Source organism: Haliotis rubra, unplaced genomic scaffold (genome assembly GCF_003918875.1).
Source record: "Haliotis rubra isolate DU_JTF1 unplaced genomic scaffold, ASM391887v1 Scf740, whole genome shotgun sequence".
In the NCBI taxonomy this organism is placed as follows: Eukaryota; Metazoa; Mollusca; class Gastropoda; order Lepetellida; family Haliotidae; genus Haliotis; species Haliotis rubra.
Genome location: NW_025767458.1, coordinates 473,051 through 491,650, shown reverse-complemented (window position 1 = coordinate 491,650; position 18,600 = coordinate 473,051). Strand labels below are relative to the sequence as shown.

General features: G+C 40.7%; 2 protein-coding genes across 2 annotated transcripts in view; both read right to left on the bottom strand.

Moving 5' to 3' along the window:
- Positions 1-6,492: 6,492 nt before the first annotated feature.
- Positions 6,493-8,556, bottom strand: LOC124259896. The gene is made up of 2 exons (XM_046694123.1): positions 7,902-8,556; positions 6,493-7,171 (listed from the first exon to the last, which is right to left on the bottom strand). Exons 1-2 carry the CDS (start codon positions 8,554-8,556, stop codon positions 6,693-6,695), a joined length of 1,134 nt encoding a protein of 377 aa, XP_046550079.1. The 3' UTR covers positions 6,493-6,692.
- Positions 8,557-13,023: 4,467 nt separating this feature from the next.
- The window catches only part of LOC124259897 (DNA polymerase alpha catalytic subunit-like), a 53,568-nt gene continuing 47,991 nt past the window's right edge, over positions 13,024-18,600 (bottom strand). The window contains 6 exon segments of the mRNA XM_046694124.1: positions 13,024-14,548; positions 15,007-15,094; positions 16,025-16,141; positions 16,372-16,503; positions 17,464-17,648; positions 18,037-18,135. Of these exon segments, the coding sequence (XP_046550080.1) occupies positions 14,391-14,548; positions 15,007-15,094; positions 16,025-16,141; positions 16,372-16,503; positions 17,464-17,648; positions 18,037-18,135 (779 nt within the window). The 3' untranslated portion in view covers positions 13,024-14,390.

Here is an 18,600-nt window from a genome sequence, read left to right as displayed (position 1 = left end):
TTTCCATTGACAAGTAGTACACATATGGCGCGGCATGAAAAATGTTACATTTTATTACGTAGGTGAATAGACTGTTACATTTTATTACGACAGATGTGAATAACACTGTTACATTGTTGTTATGTTAGGTGAATAACACTGTCACATTGTTGTTACGCATTACGTTAATCGTGAATAACACTGTTACATTTCTGAAATAACACTGTTACATTGTTGTTATGTCAGGTGAATAACACTGTTACATTGTTGTTATGTCAGGTGAATAACACTGTTACATTGTTGTTATGTCAGGTGAATAACACTGTTACATACGGTTGTTATGTCAGGTGAATAACTTACACTGTTACATTGTTGTTATGTCAGGTGAATAACACTGTTACACGGTTGTTATGTCAGGTGAATAACACTGTTACAATGGCACTGTTATATTGTTATATCAGGTGAATAACTTGCTGTACATGGTTGTTATATCAGGTGAATAACACTGTTGTTACGGTTGTTATGTCAGGTTGAATAACACTGTTACATGGTTGTTATATCAGGTGAATAACACTGTTACATGGTTGTGATATCAGGTGAATAACACTGTTACATGGTTGTTATATCAGGTGAATAACACTGTTACACGGTTGTTATATCAGGTGAATAACACTGTTACATGGTTGTTATATCAGGTGAATAACACTGTTACATGGTTGTTATATCTGTTACAGGTGAATAATACACTGTTACATGGTTGTATCGTCAGGTGAATAACACTGTTACATGGTTGATATCAAACACTGTTACATGGTTGTTATATCAGGTGAATAACACTGTTACACTGTTGTTATATCAGGTTGAATAACACTGTTACATGGTTTGTTATATCAGGTGAATAACACTGTTACATGGTTGTTATATCAGGTGAATAACACTGTTACATTGTTGTTATATCAGGTGAATAACACTGTTACATGGTTGTTATGTCAGGTGAATAACACTGTTACATGGTTGTTGTTATATCAGGTGAATAACACTGTTACATGGTTGTTATATCAGGTGAATAACACTGTTACATGGTTGTTATATCAGGTGAATAACACTGCTGTTACATGGTTGTTATATCAATTGAATAACACTGTTACATTATGTTATATATCAGGTGAATAACACTGTTACATGGTTGTTATATCAGGTGAATAACACTGTTACTAGTTGTTATATCAGGTGAATAACACTGCCGTTACATGGTTGCTTATATCAGGTGAATAACACTGTTACATGGTTGTTATATCAGGTGAATAACACTGTTACATGGTTGTTATATCAGGTGAATAACACTGTTACATGGTTGTGATATCAGGTTGAATAACACTGTTACATGGTTGTTATATCAGGTTAATAACACTAACACTGTTACATGGTTGTTATGTCAGGTGAATAACACTGTTACATTTGTTATCAGGTGAATAACACTGTTACATGGTTGTTATGTCAGGTGAATAACACTGTTACATTTTGCTTATGTCAGGTGAATAACACTGTTACATGGTTGCACTGTTATAAAGGTGTCCGGTGAATAACACTGTTACATGGTTGTTATGTCAGGTGAATAACACTGTTACATGGTTGTTATATCAGGTGAATAACACTGTTACATGGTTGTTATATCAGAATTGAATAACACTGTTACATGGTTATATCAGGTGAATAACACTGTTACATGGTTGTTATGTCAGGTGAATAACACTGTTACATTGTTGCTATGTCCGGTGAATAACACTGATATACATGGTTGTTATGTCAGATGAATAACACTGTTACATGGTGTTATATCACATTGATTAATAAATAACACTGTTACATGGTTGTTATATTGATGTTATAGGTGAATAACACTGTTACATGGTTGTTATGTCGAATTGAATAACACTGTTATACTGTGTTATGTCAGGTGAATAACACTGTTACATGGTTTGTTATGTCCGGTGAATAACACTGTTGCATGGTTGTTATATCAGGTGAATAACACTGTTACATGGTTGTTATATCAATTGAATAACACTGTTACATGGTTGTGCATATCATATAACACTGTTACATGGTTGTTATATCAAGTGAATAACTGAATAACACTGTTACATGGTTGTTATATCAGGTGAATAACACTGTTACATTTGTTATTCATGAATAACACTGTTACACGGGTTGAATAACACTGTTACATTGTTGTTATATCAGGTGAATAACACTGTTATGCATGTTTGTTATATCAGGTTGAATAACACTGTTACATGGTTGTTATATCAGGTTGAATAACACTGTTACATTGTTGTTATGTCAGGTGAATATCAGGTTATGTCCGTTGATAACACTTTTACATTTGTTATACTGAATTTGTTACGTGGTTGTCAGGTGAATAACACTGTTACACTGTTGTTATATCGAATTGAATAACACTGTTACACGGTTGTTATGTCAGGTGAATAACTTGTTATATCTGTTACATTGTTGTTATGTCAGGTGAATAACACTGTTACATTTTTAACACTGTTACGTCAGGTGAATATCACTGTTGCTACAATACCACTGTATACTGTTGTTATGTCAGGTGAATAACGCTGTTACATTTGTTTTTATGTCAGGTGAATAACACTGTTACATTGTTGCTATATCAGGTGAATAACATATTACATGGTTATTATGTCAAGTGAATAACTTGCTGAATAATATCACTGTAACAGTGTTACATAGTTGTGATGTCAGGTGAATAACACATGTTATTATATCAGGTGAATAACACTGTTATTTGACGGTATATCAGGTGAATAACACTGTTACATGGTTGTTATATCAATTGAATAACACTACGTCAGGTGAATAACTACTGGTTGTGATTTGTTACATTGGTTGACATGGTTGTTATTTATCAGGTGAATAACACTGTTACATGGTTGTGCTCGGGTGAATAACACTGTCATGGTTGTTATATCAGGTGAATGTTGTTACATGGTTGTTATATCAGGTGAATAACATTGTTACATGGTTGTTACGTCAGGTGAATAACACTGTTACATGGTTCTTACATTTTTATTACGACAGGTGAATAACGCTGTCACATTGTTGTTATGTCAGGTAATAACATAACACGTGGTCAGTTACATTTTTATTACGTAGGTGAATAGACTGTTACATTGTTGTCATGTCAGATTGAATAACACAGTAACGTGGCTTTCATATCAGTCGAATAACACTCTTCCATGGTTGTCAGATGAAAAGGATTATGGGATGCATACCAATTTTACGTCACATTAAATTTGTATCCCTGTTACGCGAACCGTATGTCAGGTTAATGATGCTGCTATGTTACCGTTTCGTCAGAGGAATAACACAGTCACAAACGCCCGTTCTGTATGAATTTGAAAATGCTACTGACATATGAATTGTAGAGGTCAGAACACCTATTTCGGATGCGTGTTATTCAAGTCAGCACTCAACTGTATTCAACCTCTATGACTTTGGACGTCGTCATATGAGCGAAATATTCTCAAGCACGACGTTAAAGCCCAATTTCACCTCACCTCACCTCTATGACTTTGGTCTGTAACTATTCGAGTCTAGACAAGTCAAACGGGTGGCTGATATCAAGAAACAAGGTCCACGCGTAAATGTAAAATCCTCCAGTCCTCTTTACAAGATAGCTGGGGCGGTGGGGTAGCCCAGTGGTTAAAGCGTTGGCTCGTCACGCCGAAGACCCGGGTTCGAATCCCCACATGGGTACAATGTGTTAAGCCCATTTCTGGTGTCCCCCGCCGTGATGTTGCTGGAATATTGCTGAAAGCGGCGTAAAACCAAACTCAGTCAGTCAGTACAATATAGCTATGGGACATAGGGGATCTGTTTTTCACGGGGTCAAAGGTAAGAGAAATGAGAACTCTAAGGCGTGTGAATTTTTGACATGGTTATCGGACCTACCTATTCCAAACGGACATAAAATAAACGTAAATATGTTATTTCTTCCCACAAAGCTGTATTCAAGCATTACGGAAAAAATGGAAATAAATAACGCTGCTTTTTACACCAACCACCGATCAAACACAGCAATTCAACAGAAGCCACAGTGCGTTCCTTGGGTACATACATATGTTGAGATGTTCAACCTCTAAGTGTGGTACCCACATATTTACGCTGAAAATACGTCAGTTCCATGCCAACATCGTGTAACGGACAAATACGATTATCTATTTCACAAAGAGAGCTGTATAATACCGCTACAGTTGGAATCAAACAACGCATGGTAGGTCTGTCATGAAATTAAATGTTTAGATACATTCTTGATTCCAGCTATATGGCGGCGGTCTGTAAATAATCGAGTCTGGACCAGACAACCCAGTGATCAACATCATGAATAGGATTCCTTCGTTTATTTTAAACAATCTAATACAATTACCTTTGAGCAGGTGATCTGGATATTGGCACTAAATAAATAAATAAATAAATAAATTTAATGTTTAATAAGAAAACAGAATTCATTCGTTTATGGGGGTGGTAGGGTAGCGTAGTGGTTAAATCGACCTGGGTTCCATTTCCCACATGGGTACAATGTGTGAAGCCCATTTCTGGTGTCCCCTGCCGTGATATTGCCGGAATATTGCTAAAAGCGGCGTAAAACCTTAGTCACTCACTCATTCGTTTGTTTAACAACATAACGAGAATAGGGCGGGGTAGCCCAGTAGTTGAAGGGTCTGCCTTACTAAGTTACTCTACGTGTGAAGAGAAGGCCTGGGTTCGATTTCCCACATTGATAGGTCGGGTGAAGTCAGGGTACAATTGCTGGAATATCGCTAAACATGGATTAAAACAATACTCATATAAATAAAGAACCACTATTTCGTTATTTGCAGTCTCTCGTGTATACATACACACACACACATAACACACGCACGCACGCACGCACGCACACACACACACCTACCTGGTACCTACCTACATACATACATATGTGCATATGTGCAGGTGTGCGGGAAAGGATGGAGACAGCACAGCACAGGTAAATGATTCAATATTTTTGTCAGCACTTGTGCACGTGCTCCGCGTACACCTGGCTGTTCCTCTCTTTGCAGTCCTCCCTCGTAACAAATAGTGTACTGTGTCAAAATTTGAAAGATTGTTTGTTAAACAACTTTTTTATTTTGAGTATAAAAATTCTGCGAAAAAAATCACAGAGTTGGTCTGATGTTTCGATTATGATCAGTGTTTCGAATCCCCTGAAACAAACACACACACACACCCCACACACCCCCTTGGCTCCGCCAACGCAAAAAAAAATCTTCAATGTGGTCTTAAGTCATTTTCAAAGGGGTGGGTTCGAACCACACACACACACACCACCCCACCCACCACCACCACCACCTCTGGACCCCGCCAGTGCTGTGAGTAGTCAGTGGTCCAGGTTATCACGCTAGTGTACTATCGAGGGTTCGAGTCCCAGATTCAGAGGCTGGGTTTTCAGTCTCACCGAAGTTGTGCACTCGAAGACTTGTACATTCGGGCTTTCCTCCTACATTCTGCTGGCAGGCTGTGATTTTGTTATGAAACAGTTCAGACTATCCCACACTTTCAACCAAATTTTCAATCGAAATTGTCAATATTTTACGAAGGCTTCGAATACATTTTTTCAAACACGACAAAACAGGGAGTGTGTTTCTTTGTCGCTTTTGTCAGTCCACACTAAGCAATATCTGATGTATGAAATACCATTATGTAAAACATCGTGCCTCGTAGAGACAATCCAGTGATTAACATCATGAGCATCGATCCAAGGAAATCAGAGAGTCTGGCCACCGGATTCCCCTATTTGCCTCTTTCGACTAAACAAACGTTTAGTCTGTGAATATACATAATTTTCATAGAAACAAATAATTCCATTTAAATTGAAAAGGAGCCCCTTGAGATGGAATACTTGAGGAAATCTAGCCCTGCTTCATTTAGGGCTTTAGCATATCAGAAATGGCTATAGTCTGTTTGCAGTGAAAACGTACAGGTGAATTGCACTTTAAACAAAAATGTAAATCGAATAAAGTGAAAATAAGATTGCGAATCCTAATAATTCTACCTTGCCAATTGAACATTTAAATCTTAGATATTTATTCAACTTATGGAAAAAGTTGTTTAACAAACGATCATAGTTTCAAATCGCTTATATTGGTTTGTATTACAAGGGGGTAAGCGCAGTAGTTGGAACAGTGAAACAAATGCACGTGCGGTACGTGGTGAGCGTTAACTTAGACCAACCCTACTTGATCTCGGTGTTTCATTTTATGTGCATACCCCCTTGTAATTACAAACCAATAATACCGATTTGAAACTATGATCGTTTGTTAAACAACTTTCATCCCAAGTTGAATAAAATTCTGAGATCTAAATTTTCAAATGGCAAGGTAAAATTATGAGGATTCGCAATCTTAATTTCACTTTATTTGATTGACTTTTTTGTTTAAAGTGAAATTCGTCTGTACGTTTTCACTGCAAACAGACTATAGGCGGAAGATAAAGTAGTGTGGTTCTTACGACAAATGTGGGTTGAAGACCAATTCTATCCAGTATCTTCTTGGGGCAGTGTTCATGAGCGTCACTGCTTATCCTACGGAAAATACATCTGAAAGTGCAAAGCTACACAAGATAATTATATATGAAATATATTCGGTTTATCAAGGGCTTGAAAGGACGACGCCCTTTTCACTGTGAACATACTTCAGGATCTGTCGGAGAGTGCAGTTCCTCATCTTGTTAATGCCATCCGGATTGGTAGGCAGTCGAAATTCTCGGTGCCACGGTAGATGTATTCCATAATTCCCTCGCCAGTCGTAAGAATGGTTTATACTCAGTACCCGCATCTGGGCCTTGTCTGGGAAGAGGAAGTTCCTTGTTTCCATGTGAACGGACGAAGGATGCTCATTCGACAACTGTCGAAGGGTTATCTCCGACAATGTAGTGAAGTCGTCATCGTTGAAGTCGTTGTAGTTGGTGTACCATTTCTCTATGAATGGAGCGTGTTTTTTGGCTAATATGACTGCATTATTCAACCCCCTGTCGTTGTCATGGTGACCAAGAGTGACGTCATAACGCAGCAATGGGTCAAGAGGACGAAGGAGCAGCATGTCAAGGTCAAGGTAGATTCCGCCATTAACTGAAAATAGTGTTTCATGGAGTAATCATTTTGATAGTCAGACGTGTGTTGCAGTGAGGAGAATTTGTTTAAATGCGGGTATTAGGCTGTAATAGCAAACCAGGAGAATCTTATGGTACTGAAAGGCCTCGGTTGTTACTGGTCCGTGTACCCTCATCCACATGTATAATTTAGAGATGGAGAAGAGTTGCACAATAACTTCAGATACGTTGCACAATCACTTCGGTTGAGTTGCACATACTCTTTGCTTCAGTTGCAGACACTCTTTCATACAGATGTATTTAATACATTGTATTCTTGGGGCGGTGGGGGTTAAAGACATGAACTGTAGTGATCACAAGTGAACTCGCTCTCTCCCCTTCTCTTTCTCACACACACACGCACATGCGCGCACGCCACACACACACATTAAATTATAAGTGATTACACACAAAGACATGTGATTTGAATTCACACAAATTCACACGTGGACTCGCGTATAACCGGCCACACCTGATCTTACCTCTGCGTGATTACACACATCCATACATCAACTGACGTTTAAGTGCTCTCTCTCTCTCTCTCTCTCTCTCTCTCTCTCTCTCTCTCTCTCTCTCTCTCTCTCTCTCTCTCTCTCTCTCTCTCTCTCTCTCTCTCTCTCTCTCTCTCTCTGAACTGAACTGAACTGAACTGAACTGAACTGATCTGAACTGACGGATGAACTGACGGATAAATGATCACACATGCTCACCCATGAGAAGCTGCAGTCTGATGAGGTGCCCAGCCAGTTCAGTGGAGGCTATTTTCATGTCCGCAAGCCACTCTGGCCTTTCCCTCTGGATAAACCTCACCCCCAGGTCCGTCGTCGCCGTCTGCCACCACGCCCCCGTCAGGTGCACGTCACCGACAACGTACATAGCCCATGGCTTGATAAACCTCTTAGCACTCAGCAAACTCAAATACTGAATGAAAGAAAGTCGACTGAGACCAAAGGCCACGTAGTAAACAATCCTTGGAACAGGATAGCCGCCATTTTGGAATCCGAGCTCAGTAGCGTTTGGCAAAAGACAATTGTCGGCAACTAGGTTCTGAGTCTGAGACTTGTACCACTTGCAAATGATGTCACTGGAATCCGCATATTCGTCACATAACCATTCCTGGTCCATGCACGCGACAGAAGAGTCGACATGTTCCATTAAATAGAACACGCACGGATCATCATTCGTACTCTCATCTTCTTGGGGTGAGCTAATATTCTGTGCGGCGCGACGTAGAAAACCCAGTCCATCGTCATTGGGACGAGCACTAATCTCGGTGTCCTTCCAAACTTCTGATACCCGTTTCACAAACAAGTAAACGATAATGGTTGTGGCGAGAGACAGCGACACTGTCTGGTTTCTTTTCATGATCAAACACATAATTCCAACTAGCCTTTTATACATGTTTTCTCAGAATTGCCTTTTCGGGAAGCTTTACACAGATTGTCACGTCAGTAAGGGAAAACCTCGCGTTGTACAAGCAGGGCTAGCTTGAGCGTGTAGTGGAATCAGATCCAGGCTCTACGTTCACTGTTTTAGATGCATCTGATTGTGACTGGGTGCCCGGTCACGCGTCTGACAGGGTTTGATGAACAGATTTGGTGATTGGTATCGAGTATGTATGGAATCCAAAAGGGACATTGTCGCATTGGTCGACCTTTTGACAGCTTTTGCTTGTTTCTGTAAGGGCGACAACAGTGTATGAAATATGCCCAAACCCCAGCCAGACATCAGGGCTGGCAACTTTGAAATGTTACCAGTCCAAAATGGATTTAACCAGACCAGACACCAAGTTATGATTCAATACTTACCAGACCATCAGGCTGGCTAGATGTAAAACTAAACCGTCCGTCTGAAATCTAACCGTCTCGGGCGCTCGGGCGGTCCCTATTTCATACACTGGCGACAATGCGACAATGTCCCTTCCAGGATTCCATAGGTTTTCAATACAAGGATAAGGACATTTTATAGCGGTAGTGCAGTACACTTTGAAACACCAATCTGTCGAACGTACGGTTGTCTCGAAGTATTGGTCCCCGCGCGTTCCTTCTACAGTTACCGTTTGCGGTTGTTTCTAACATCGGATAGCTCGAACTTTGACTAGTCGAACTCTTTAAACTTAGATGTCGAAATATTTACTTAAGTCCCTATAACTTGGGGGCGGTGGGTAGCCTAGGGGTTAAACCTTTCGCTCGTCACGCCGAAGTCCCGGGTTCGATTCCCACTTGGTGTCCCCCCGCCGTGATATTGGTGGAATATTGCTAAGAGCGGCGTAAAACTAAACTCATTCACTCACCCTATAACTTGAGTCTGTCAATCATTGCGTGGCGTTGGAGTTAGTGTTTTTCGTTTTCTGCCGCTATGAGCTGTGTTTCTGTTATTCTGTGTTATTCTGTGTTATTTATTGACGAGGCAGGAAAGCCCAAAGTGATGCGGGTCTCAGATATGACGTGAGCGTATGGCGCTTCCATACAGGTTGAAAATTGCAAACAAACAACCATGTGGATGGTGATGACAAACCGAGAAACAAAATCAGGTCATAATGTCCTGGCACGCCCAGGGTAGACAACTCTGTACAGCGAAATTCCAGCCCTTGCGACTGGGCCACCCTTGCACAGCATTAACTGAACAATGAAGGAGAGAGTGAGTGGTTTTTATGCCGCTTTTAGCAATATTCAAGCAATGTTACGGCTGGGGACACCAGAAATGGGCTTCACACAATGAACCCCTGTGGGGAATCGAACCCGGGTCTTCGGCGTAACGAGCGAACGCTTTAACCACTAGGCTACCAAACCGCCCGAACAATGAAGGATACGCACGCGCACACGCAAATCCTACCACTATCCGTCCACAGTTCAGGCGTATGTCGACAGTGATCTGATTCCTATCGGGACGTGGGTATCGAAGACCGAGATACTGACACACAATACAATGATCTGTTATCACTTGTAGTGTCATGCAATCAGTGTTCGACACTGCCCTGTGTCACACGCTTTCTTCTCACAGTTATTCCATTTCAACCCGTGAAGATCCAGGTTCGAATTGATCTTCAGTAACCCATGCTTGTCAAAAGGAGGCGACAAACCGGATCGGGTGGTCAGGCTCGCTGACTTGGTTGACACATGTCATTGTATCCCAATGGCGTAGATGGACGCTCTTGCATTTGATCACTGGGTTGTCTGGTCCAGACTCGATTATTTACAGACCGACGCCATATAGCGGGAACATTGCCGAGTGCGGCGTAAAACTAAACTCACTCACCCACTCCAAATCCATTAAATATACAGCGGACTCACTGCAGTCATATGTCTTCTGTTTTGAGATTCGTCACCACTCGCCCCTTTCCGTAAACTCCAAGAAGACACGAGTTGCTATTCGGCTTGTCCCGGAATAACACGAGTTGGTCACGAATGCTGTTTTGATTAAATGTACAAAGGACTGTAATGTTTAATACAGATCAAATCCAAACTCAGTTTGCTTGGTTGTTGATTTGAGGTGAGGTGAGGTGAAATTGGGTTTTACGTCGTGCTTGAGAATATTTCGCTCATATGACGACGAGTGCATGCGTGTGTATGTGTATGTGCGGCTGCTTGTACTAGCCCAGACTTAAGCTGGTTTTATAGTGCTACCCCACTGACATACCACGCCGCAGTGAAGCAGGAATACCCCACTCAGACACATTATACTAACTCCGAGCCGACCAGTCCTTGTTGTACCCATTAATGTCGAGCGCCAGGCAGGGACCAACAAGTACCATATTTTAACGTCTTTTGGTATGACGCGATCGGGGATCGAACCCGCGACCTTCCGCTCTCCGGGTGGACGCTCTAACCACTACACCACGGAGGCGGTCGGTTGTTGATTTGAATGATTGCACAATGATTACACAAGTGTGGTGTTAAACATCCAACCGACCTGAACGTTCACTACTTTGTCCACATCATCAATAAACCACTGGACACATGGGGAAATTGGGTATCAAACTATAGTCTGTTTGCAGTGAAAACGTACCGATTAATTTCACTTTAAACTAAAAAGTAAATCGAGTAAAGTGAAATTAAGATTGCGAATCTTCATAATTTTTCCTTTCCAGTTGAACATTTAAATCTCAGAATTTTATTCAACCTAGGATAAAAGTTGTTTAACAAACGATCATAGTTTGAAATCGCTATTATCGATTACAAGGGGTAAGCGCAGTAAACGTACCAACCCTACTTGTTCTCAGTGTTTCATTTTATGTACATACCCCCTTGTAATACAAACCAATAATAGCGATTTGAAACTATGATCGTTTGTTAAACAACTTTTATCCTAGGTTGAATAAAATTCTGAGATTTAAATGTTCAATTGGCAAGGTAAAATTATGAGGATTCGCAATCTTAATTGAACTTTACTCGAGTTACTTTTTTGTTTAAAGTGAAATTCATTGGTACGTTTTCACTGCAAACAAGCTATAAATATCACCAAGTCTTGACTGATAGCCCTAACACAGCCGAGCCACCTCCAGCTCAACCTGAACACAGATTTATCCTGAATTACACTTCCATGGACTCTTCAAACTGAGAACACAACAAAACCAGAATTCTGTCTTAATTATTTATTTCCATGTTTTAAAGTAATTTATGTATATACATACAGGATACATGACATACTGAAATAGTGGTTCTTGATAATAGTATGGTTTTAATGCATGTTTAGCAATATTCCAGCAAGTTTACCCTGGCTTCACCCGACCTATCAATGTGGGGAATCGAATCCAGGCCTTCCCGTGACAGGCAGACCCTTTAACAACTGAGCTACCCCCTGCCCGGGTTTTGCTGTGTTGTTGTTTAACATAGCATGATTCTATTTTCTTATTAAACATTAAATTAATTTCTATACAATATCAGCAGTTCATAAAGAAAATGTAATTGAAATTGACAGAACATACATAAAAAAAACCCAGATACCAAGTTTTTGTTTTGTTTAGTTTGTGAACTTTTAGCAATTTTCCAACTAACTTCTAGAGGTGTGACGATACAGAAATTTCAAGATACGATACGAATCGCGATATCGTGGAACGATACGATTCAATACGATGCGCGTCATGATATGCTATCTTTAGTTATTTTCTTTTTGAAAGTGTATTTTGATAACAAGTAACAGTGTAAATTTTGACATAACCGTCAATTTCTAGTGAAAATTCACAATTTTTAGGTCATCGATACATATCAAGATACGAAAAAAAGTATCGATATATTTATTGTCAGAAAGAGTATCACGATTATATATCAATACTACGATATATCGTCACAGCTCTACTAACTTCCATCACATCAATGACATACAAACATATATCAACACATACAGAATATTTCCAGCAAATACTACAGCACAAACAAAACAGTGGAACCCAAGAGTGAGTGAGTGAGTTAAGTTTTATGCCGCTTTTATCAATATTCCAGCAATATCACGGTGGGGACACCAGAAATGGGCTTTACACATTGTACCCGGGTCTTTGGCAAGACGAGTGAACTCTTTAATCACTAGTCTACCCCACCGCCCCTGTGTGACCTAAGATGTACAGTATATATATTAATAAGAAGTGAATGGCCTATGTAATAAGCAATGATTGATCTATATTCTTATCTACAAAATCTCATAGCTGCAAATGAGGGCTTCACATGAAATGCAAACATAAATTTAATGGCCTATAAAATAGAATTTATTTACATGCAAATGTACAAATGTGGTCTGGGTAGGCAGACTTCAAGATGAGTGAATATTGTTTTATGAAAGATTAAGTGAGTGAGTGAGTATGGTTTTACACCGCTTTTAGCAATATTCCAGCAATATCACGGCAGAGGACACCAGAAATGGGCTTCACGCATTGTACCCATATGGGGAATGGAACCTGGGTCTTCGGAGTGACGAGCGAACGCTTTAACCACTAGGCTACCCCACCACCCCTGAAAGATTAAATGGTACTCTAGTCCAATCACAGTAAGTGACTCCTGACATGAGTGAGTTTAGGTTTACTCCGCTTAAGCAATATTCCAGCAAAAACACGGCAAGGGAACCCAGAAATAGGCTTCACACAATGTACCCACGTGGGGAATGATGAGCAAACGCTTTAATCACCTGGCTACCACACCTCCTGAAATGGACTTTACAGATTGTAACAACAAAGGCGGAGAGACAATAACATATTCCTGGAGAGCATGTTTCTATGGCCTCATTGATTGGCTAGCCCAACCTCTGAGAATGTCCCTTATTTTCATAGCCTCCATTGGAAAGATTTGATTGAACAGGTGCAAATATCTTCCCTTATCCTATGACGATCCCATGTAGCAAAGTTGTCCAAAGAAGAGACATGTCAGGATTGGGCATCATTGTATGCTCTTGCTATCAAATACTACTGTATCTGGTTGACTTGATTACTCACATGCATTAATGTCAATCTAACCTTGACAATCGATCAAGGACGTCCAACCGTGACCCTACATCAAGGACATCCAACCTTGACCTTGGATCAAGGACGTCCAGCCATGATCTTACATCAAGGACATCCAACCGTGACCTTACATCAAGGACATTCAACCGTGACCTTACATCAAGGATGTCAACCTTGACCTTGCATGAAGGATGTCCAACCTTGACCTTATATCAAGGATGTCCAACCTTGACCTTAGATCAAGGATGTCAAACATTGACCTTACATCAAGGATGTCAACCTTGACCTTAGATCAAGGATGTCCAACCTTGACCTTAGATCAAGAATGTCTAACATTGACGATATATTTGGGACCTTTTCTCTCCTAGAAATCCCTGAGGAAACTTCGATGCTGCCCTTTGTAATATACAAATGACACACTTAGACCCAAATTAACACATGGATATCAAACCCAGTTGTTCGTCCGAACAAGCAAACACTTTAACTACTGTTCTACCCCATTGAAAGGAAGTCCTTCAGTGGACATATTCAGATCTCACGGATCAACAGTCTATATACAGTTCAATCTATGTACACACAATCTGTATCAAGCACTTCAATGCATAAATTACATATCTATAATGCAATTGTCTCTTTCAACAAGTGAGCTCCAACATGTTCATCCTCCTCGGGATCATCTTCAAATACTTCATTTCTGGGGCAACAGTTGCTTGAGCTGAGTGTCCAAGTCTTGTCATCATAACCAAATTTCATTCCCCGAGTTTTTATTTCATTTGAGGACGAACAGACCATCAAAAAGTTTTGTAAGATTGACTTCAGCGTATGCGTTAGATCTGAGCCAGCTGCCAACAGTGTCCTTCAGCGTTTTGTAGGACGGCTTGTACAACCCCACTGCATTCTCCCCTCGGGCGTTCTTCATGCCAGGCTCTGAAGTTAAAAGTTACACTTATCATATAGTGTTATCATGGTAATAAATTTGGTATCACATTCCAATAAATGTGCCAATGACGCCATACATGAATACAATGCCTACTTGCATACGTAAACCTTACACAGACATAAGACCTTAGTCAGAAGAAATAGATTTTAATGAATATTCTTAAACTTATCATTGAGATTATTATGATTTTTATTATCATATCAAATTGTAAATTTCAGTTGTTGTATAAGTAGTGCCCCCTTGGTTCGATAGAATCAGAAATCAGAAATCAGAAAAACATTGAGATGAGTTCATAAGAATGAAAACAGGACTTTTCATCTTTTTCCAAACTTTTGAATCACAAAATCAAGCGGTGAGACCAAAAAAGGCAAAATAGTTGAGGAAGCATTTTTCAAATGTTGCATCACTTCAGTGCCTGTGTGCCTGTACCGCGAATACAACTTACTTGAATCAGGCAGGAGTGAGATGGCCTTCTCCGTGTCGAACATGAACTGGTAGTAACACAGCTGTGTGTACAGTGCAGAGTCTGTGAACTGAAATAAGGAACCGGTAAGGAATGAGAGAAGGATTCAGTAAGGAATGCAAGAAGGAATGGGTAAGGAATGAGAGAAGGAATCAATAAGGAATGCGAGAAGGAATGGGTAAGGAATGAGAGAAGGAATCGGTAAGGAATGAGAGAAGGAATCAATAAGGAATGAGAGAAGGAATGCAATAAGGAATCGGTAAGGAATGAGAGAAGGAATCGGTAAGGAATGAGAGAAGGAATCAATAAGGAATGCGAGAAGGAATCGGTAAGGAATGAGAGAAGGAATCGGTAAGGAATGAGAGAAGGAATCAATAAGGAATGTGAGAATGAATTGGTTAAGGAATGAGAGAAGGAATTGGTTTAGGAATCAGGGACCTGATCCAGTCAAATAAGAAACTCTGAGCTGGTCTGGATAAATCCCTGATACCTGGTACCTCACCAGCCTGAAGTCAACAGTCAAAATTAGTTTCCATCTCCATCTATATCAATCTTACCACAAACTTAGCTGATACTTTTATGTGTCCATCAACTTCAAATCAACATGAAACATATGTTATATTTGGGATAATACTTTCTTAGTAAAGTACAGATTCTAGTACTTTTGTTGGGTTGAGTCAGTCAGGCACCAAATCCCCAGCACATAAAGTCAGAAGCCTAACCCGCTCAGCCACACAACTTCCACAAATCATTGTGTAATCATTCAAATCAACAACCAAGCAAACTGAGTTTGGGTTAGATCTGTATTAAACATTACAGATTGATGAGACCGAGTCCTCTGTATATTTAATCTGAACAGACGACTGGTTCCTTACATTTGACTGCAGTGAGTCCGCTGTATATTTAATCTGAACAGAAGACTGGTTCCTGACATTTGACTGCAGTGAGTCCGCTGTATATCTAATGGACTAGGAAGACATATTAATCATGAGTTTGTTACCTCGGGCTGCAGGATCCCCCTATGACATGTTCCACACACCGGATGCCCTCTCTGGAACATCAGCGGAGTTTTCCGTGTCCGAGCTCCGCAAGCTGAATCCTCACACTTCAGCCAACCCTGAAACAGTTGCGAGATCAGGTCACAAACGTTTTCCATTTTAACACTGAACCCATGTTTGAGTAAATAAAACACCACTAGAGGTTCTGTCAACAGTTATAACATCCAGTGTCATGTTAATGCTTTCAACGTTACTGATGCAGTTGTGTGCATCGTCTGCCACTTTGGCGGAACCAATGACGAAGATACAGAGTTCCTTTGATGTGTTGGGAGTATTTAGCTGAACTTGCCTCGTAGTAAGACTTGACGTGTTTCCTGATGGCCAGGACAAGGCTGTTCTGAATCTGGGGGATGTACTCCTTGGGCACCATCTTGCACTGGGGGTTGGAGCACTTGGACAGCGAGCACTCTAGGGGACTGTCCTGTAACACAGTGAGTGAGTCAGGGGTGGAAATAACTTAAAAATTGCTAGTGTACTCCGGAACAGTGGCACATGTAAAATCACTTGCCCTGATAATTTTTCCACTATACCGGCTGTTTTCTTGTTGATTTTTAAAAATAAACAACATAAATAACATTAGAAAGTCAACTGGACACCGGTACAGTGTGATATACAAATTTGCTTGCCCAACAGAAAAAAACACTGGACTCGGACGTCGGGCAATGGGTTATTTCCACCCCTGGTGAGTGAGTGAGTGGGTGTTGGGTGAGTGAGTGAGTGGGCGGGTGGTTGTGTGTGTGAAGGAGCAGGTTGGTGGGTAAGTAAATGTATGAGTGAAGGAATACAAACAGGTGTGAGCGAAGGGCTGAGAAAATGGGGTAAATAATCTAGTGTATGAAAGAGTAGACGTGTGGATGGTTTTAGTGAGTGAATATAGAAATAACAAAGAGAAAATGAATTAGTGAGTGAAAGCAGTGAGTGCTTTTGATAGTGGAGTGACAGAAGGAATAACAAAAGGAATGCAGTATTAGAAAGAACAAAAGAGATAATAGATGAGAAAGGAGTGAATTATGTTAGTGTTGGATGTGAGATGACCTGACACCAGAAATGTACGGTGAGTGAGTGAGTGAGTGAGTGACGTGAACTGTGAAATGAGTGAGTGAGTGAGTGAGTGACGTGAACTGTGAAATGTACAGTGAGTGAATGAGTGACGTGAGAAGAGCTGTCATGTCCCCAGAAATGGAGGGTGAGTGAGTGAAGAGTAAGTGACAGCTGTTGAATGTGGCAGATCCTCACACACAAAGAACATCGTAATCCTGTCCTCTGACATAAAATCATGAATTGAAATTCAAAATACAGTGTTCATGAAATCAAATATACACAAAACACCTTTTTTTCAAGAATTTGTTTTAACCATTCTGATAAAAAGTCAGAAACATACCTGTCCAAGAAAAACACCATCCATGATAATTTCTCTTCCACAGTCGGCCGCTGGACATTTGACCTTGAACCTGTCGCAATCCTTGTAGCGTTCCTCCTCCGACATCTGCGTTCCTCCCAGCAGCGCGTCATCATCGCCGTTGTCATGGTGCTGTGCCTGATGCCGGTACCCAGTGGGGTCAAGGCCTGTTGGTATCCATGGCGAAAGAGACAGGTTACTATGGATACCTACATGTTTATCTTCTTCATATCCACAAGCTATATCCCTTGTGAATCTACATAAATTGTACACAAGAATCTAAAATCTTCATCGTTCTCTGCTTTGAAATATACACCACCATCACGACACCACAAAGTTCCATATTTAAACACTGACATAAAATAGTCTTCGGAGTGACAAGCAAACGCTTTAACCACTAGGCTACCCCACCACCCCTTTCTGCCACTAGGCACTGTACTGGAAGTGAATGGGAACTCAAACTCCCAGCATGCACTGCGAAGGAATCAGTTATGGATTCTTGCAGGGAGCATTGATTACAACATGAAAGTGGGGCGGATTCGAGTTTTCCCTCACCTAGACACTGAGCCAGATGGGCAGCGTCGGTACCCTCGATGGGGTCACAGAGTCGGGCCACGACAGGGTGTACTTGCTGGGCCAGGTAGTACTTAATGTCTGAAACAAACAATCATATCACCAGTCCAGATTCACCAACGTAGAGATGCTTTGTCATATATACACTGAACAACATTAGAAACGAACCACACTAATGCACCGACGATGCTCAGATATCATGGGTACATTTCAGTTTGACGGGAATATTTCGTATTATATGGGTGGTGCGTTTCTAATGTTGTTCAGCATATATATGTCTAAAATATCTGGAATCATATCAGCCGTCACTGTTTCTTTTAACGACTGATCATATAGCGAGCTGAGTGAGTGAGTGAGGATAGTTTTACGCCGCTTTTAGCAATAATCCAGCAATATCAAAGCGGGTGACACCAGAAATGGGCTTCACACATTGTACCCATATGTGGATCGAACCTGGGTCTTTGGCGTGACGAGCGAACGCTTAAACCACTAGGCTTTCCCATGGCCTCAGGAGAAGAAAGGGAGAGAAAGGAAGAAGAATGTGCA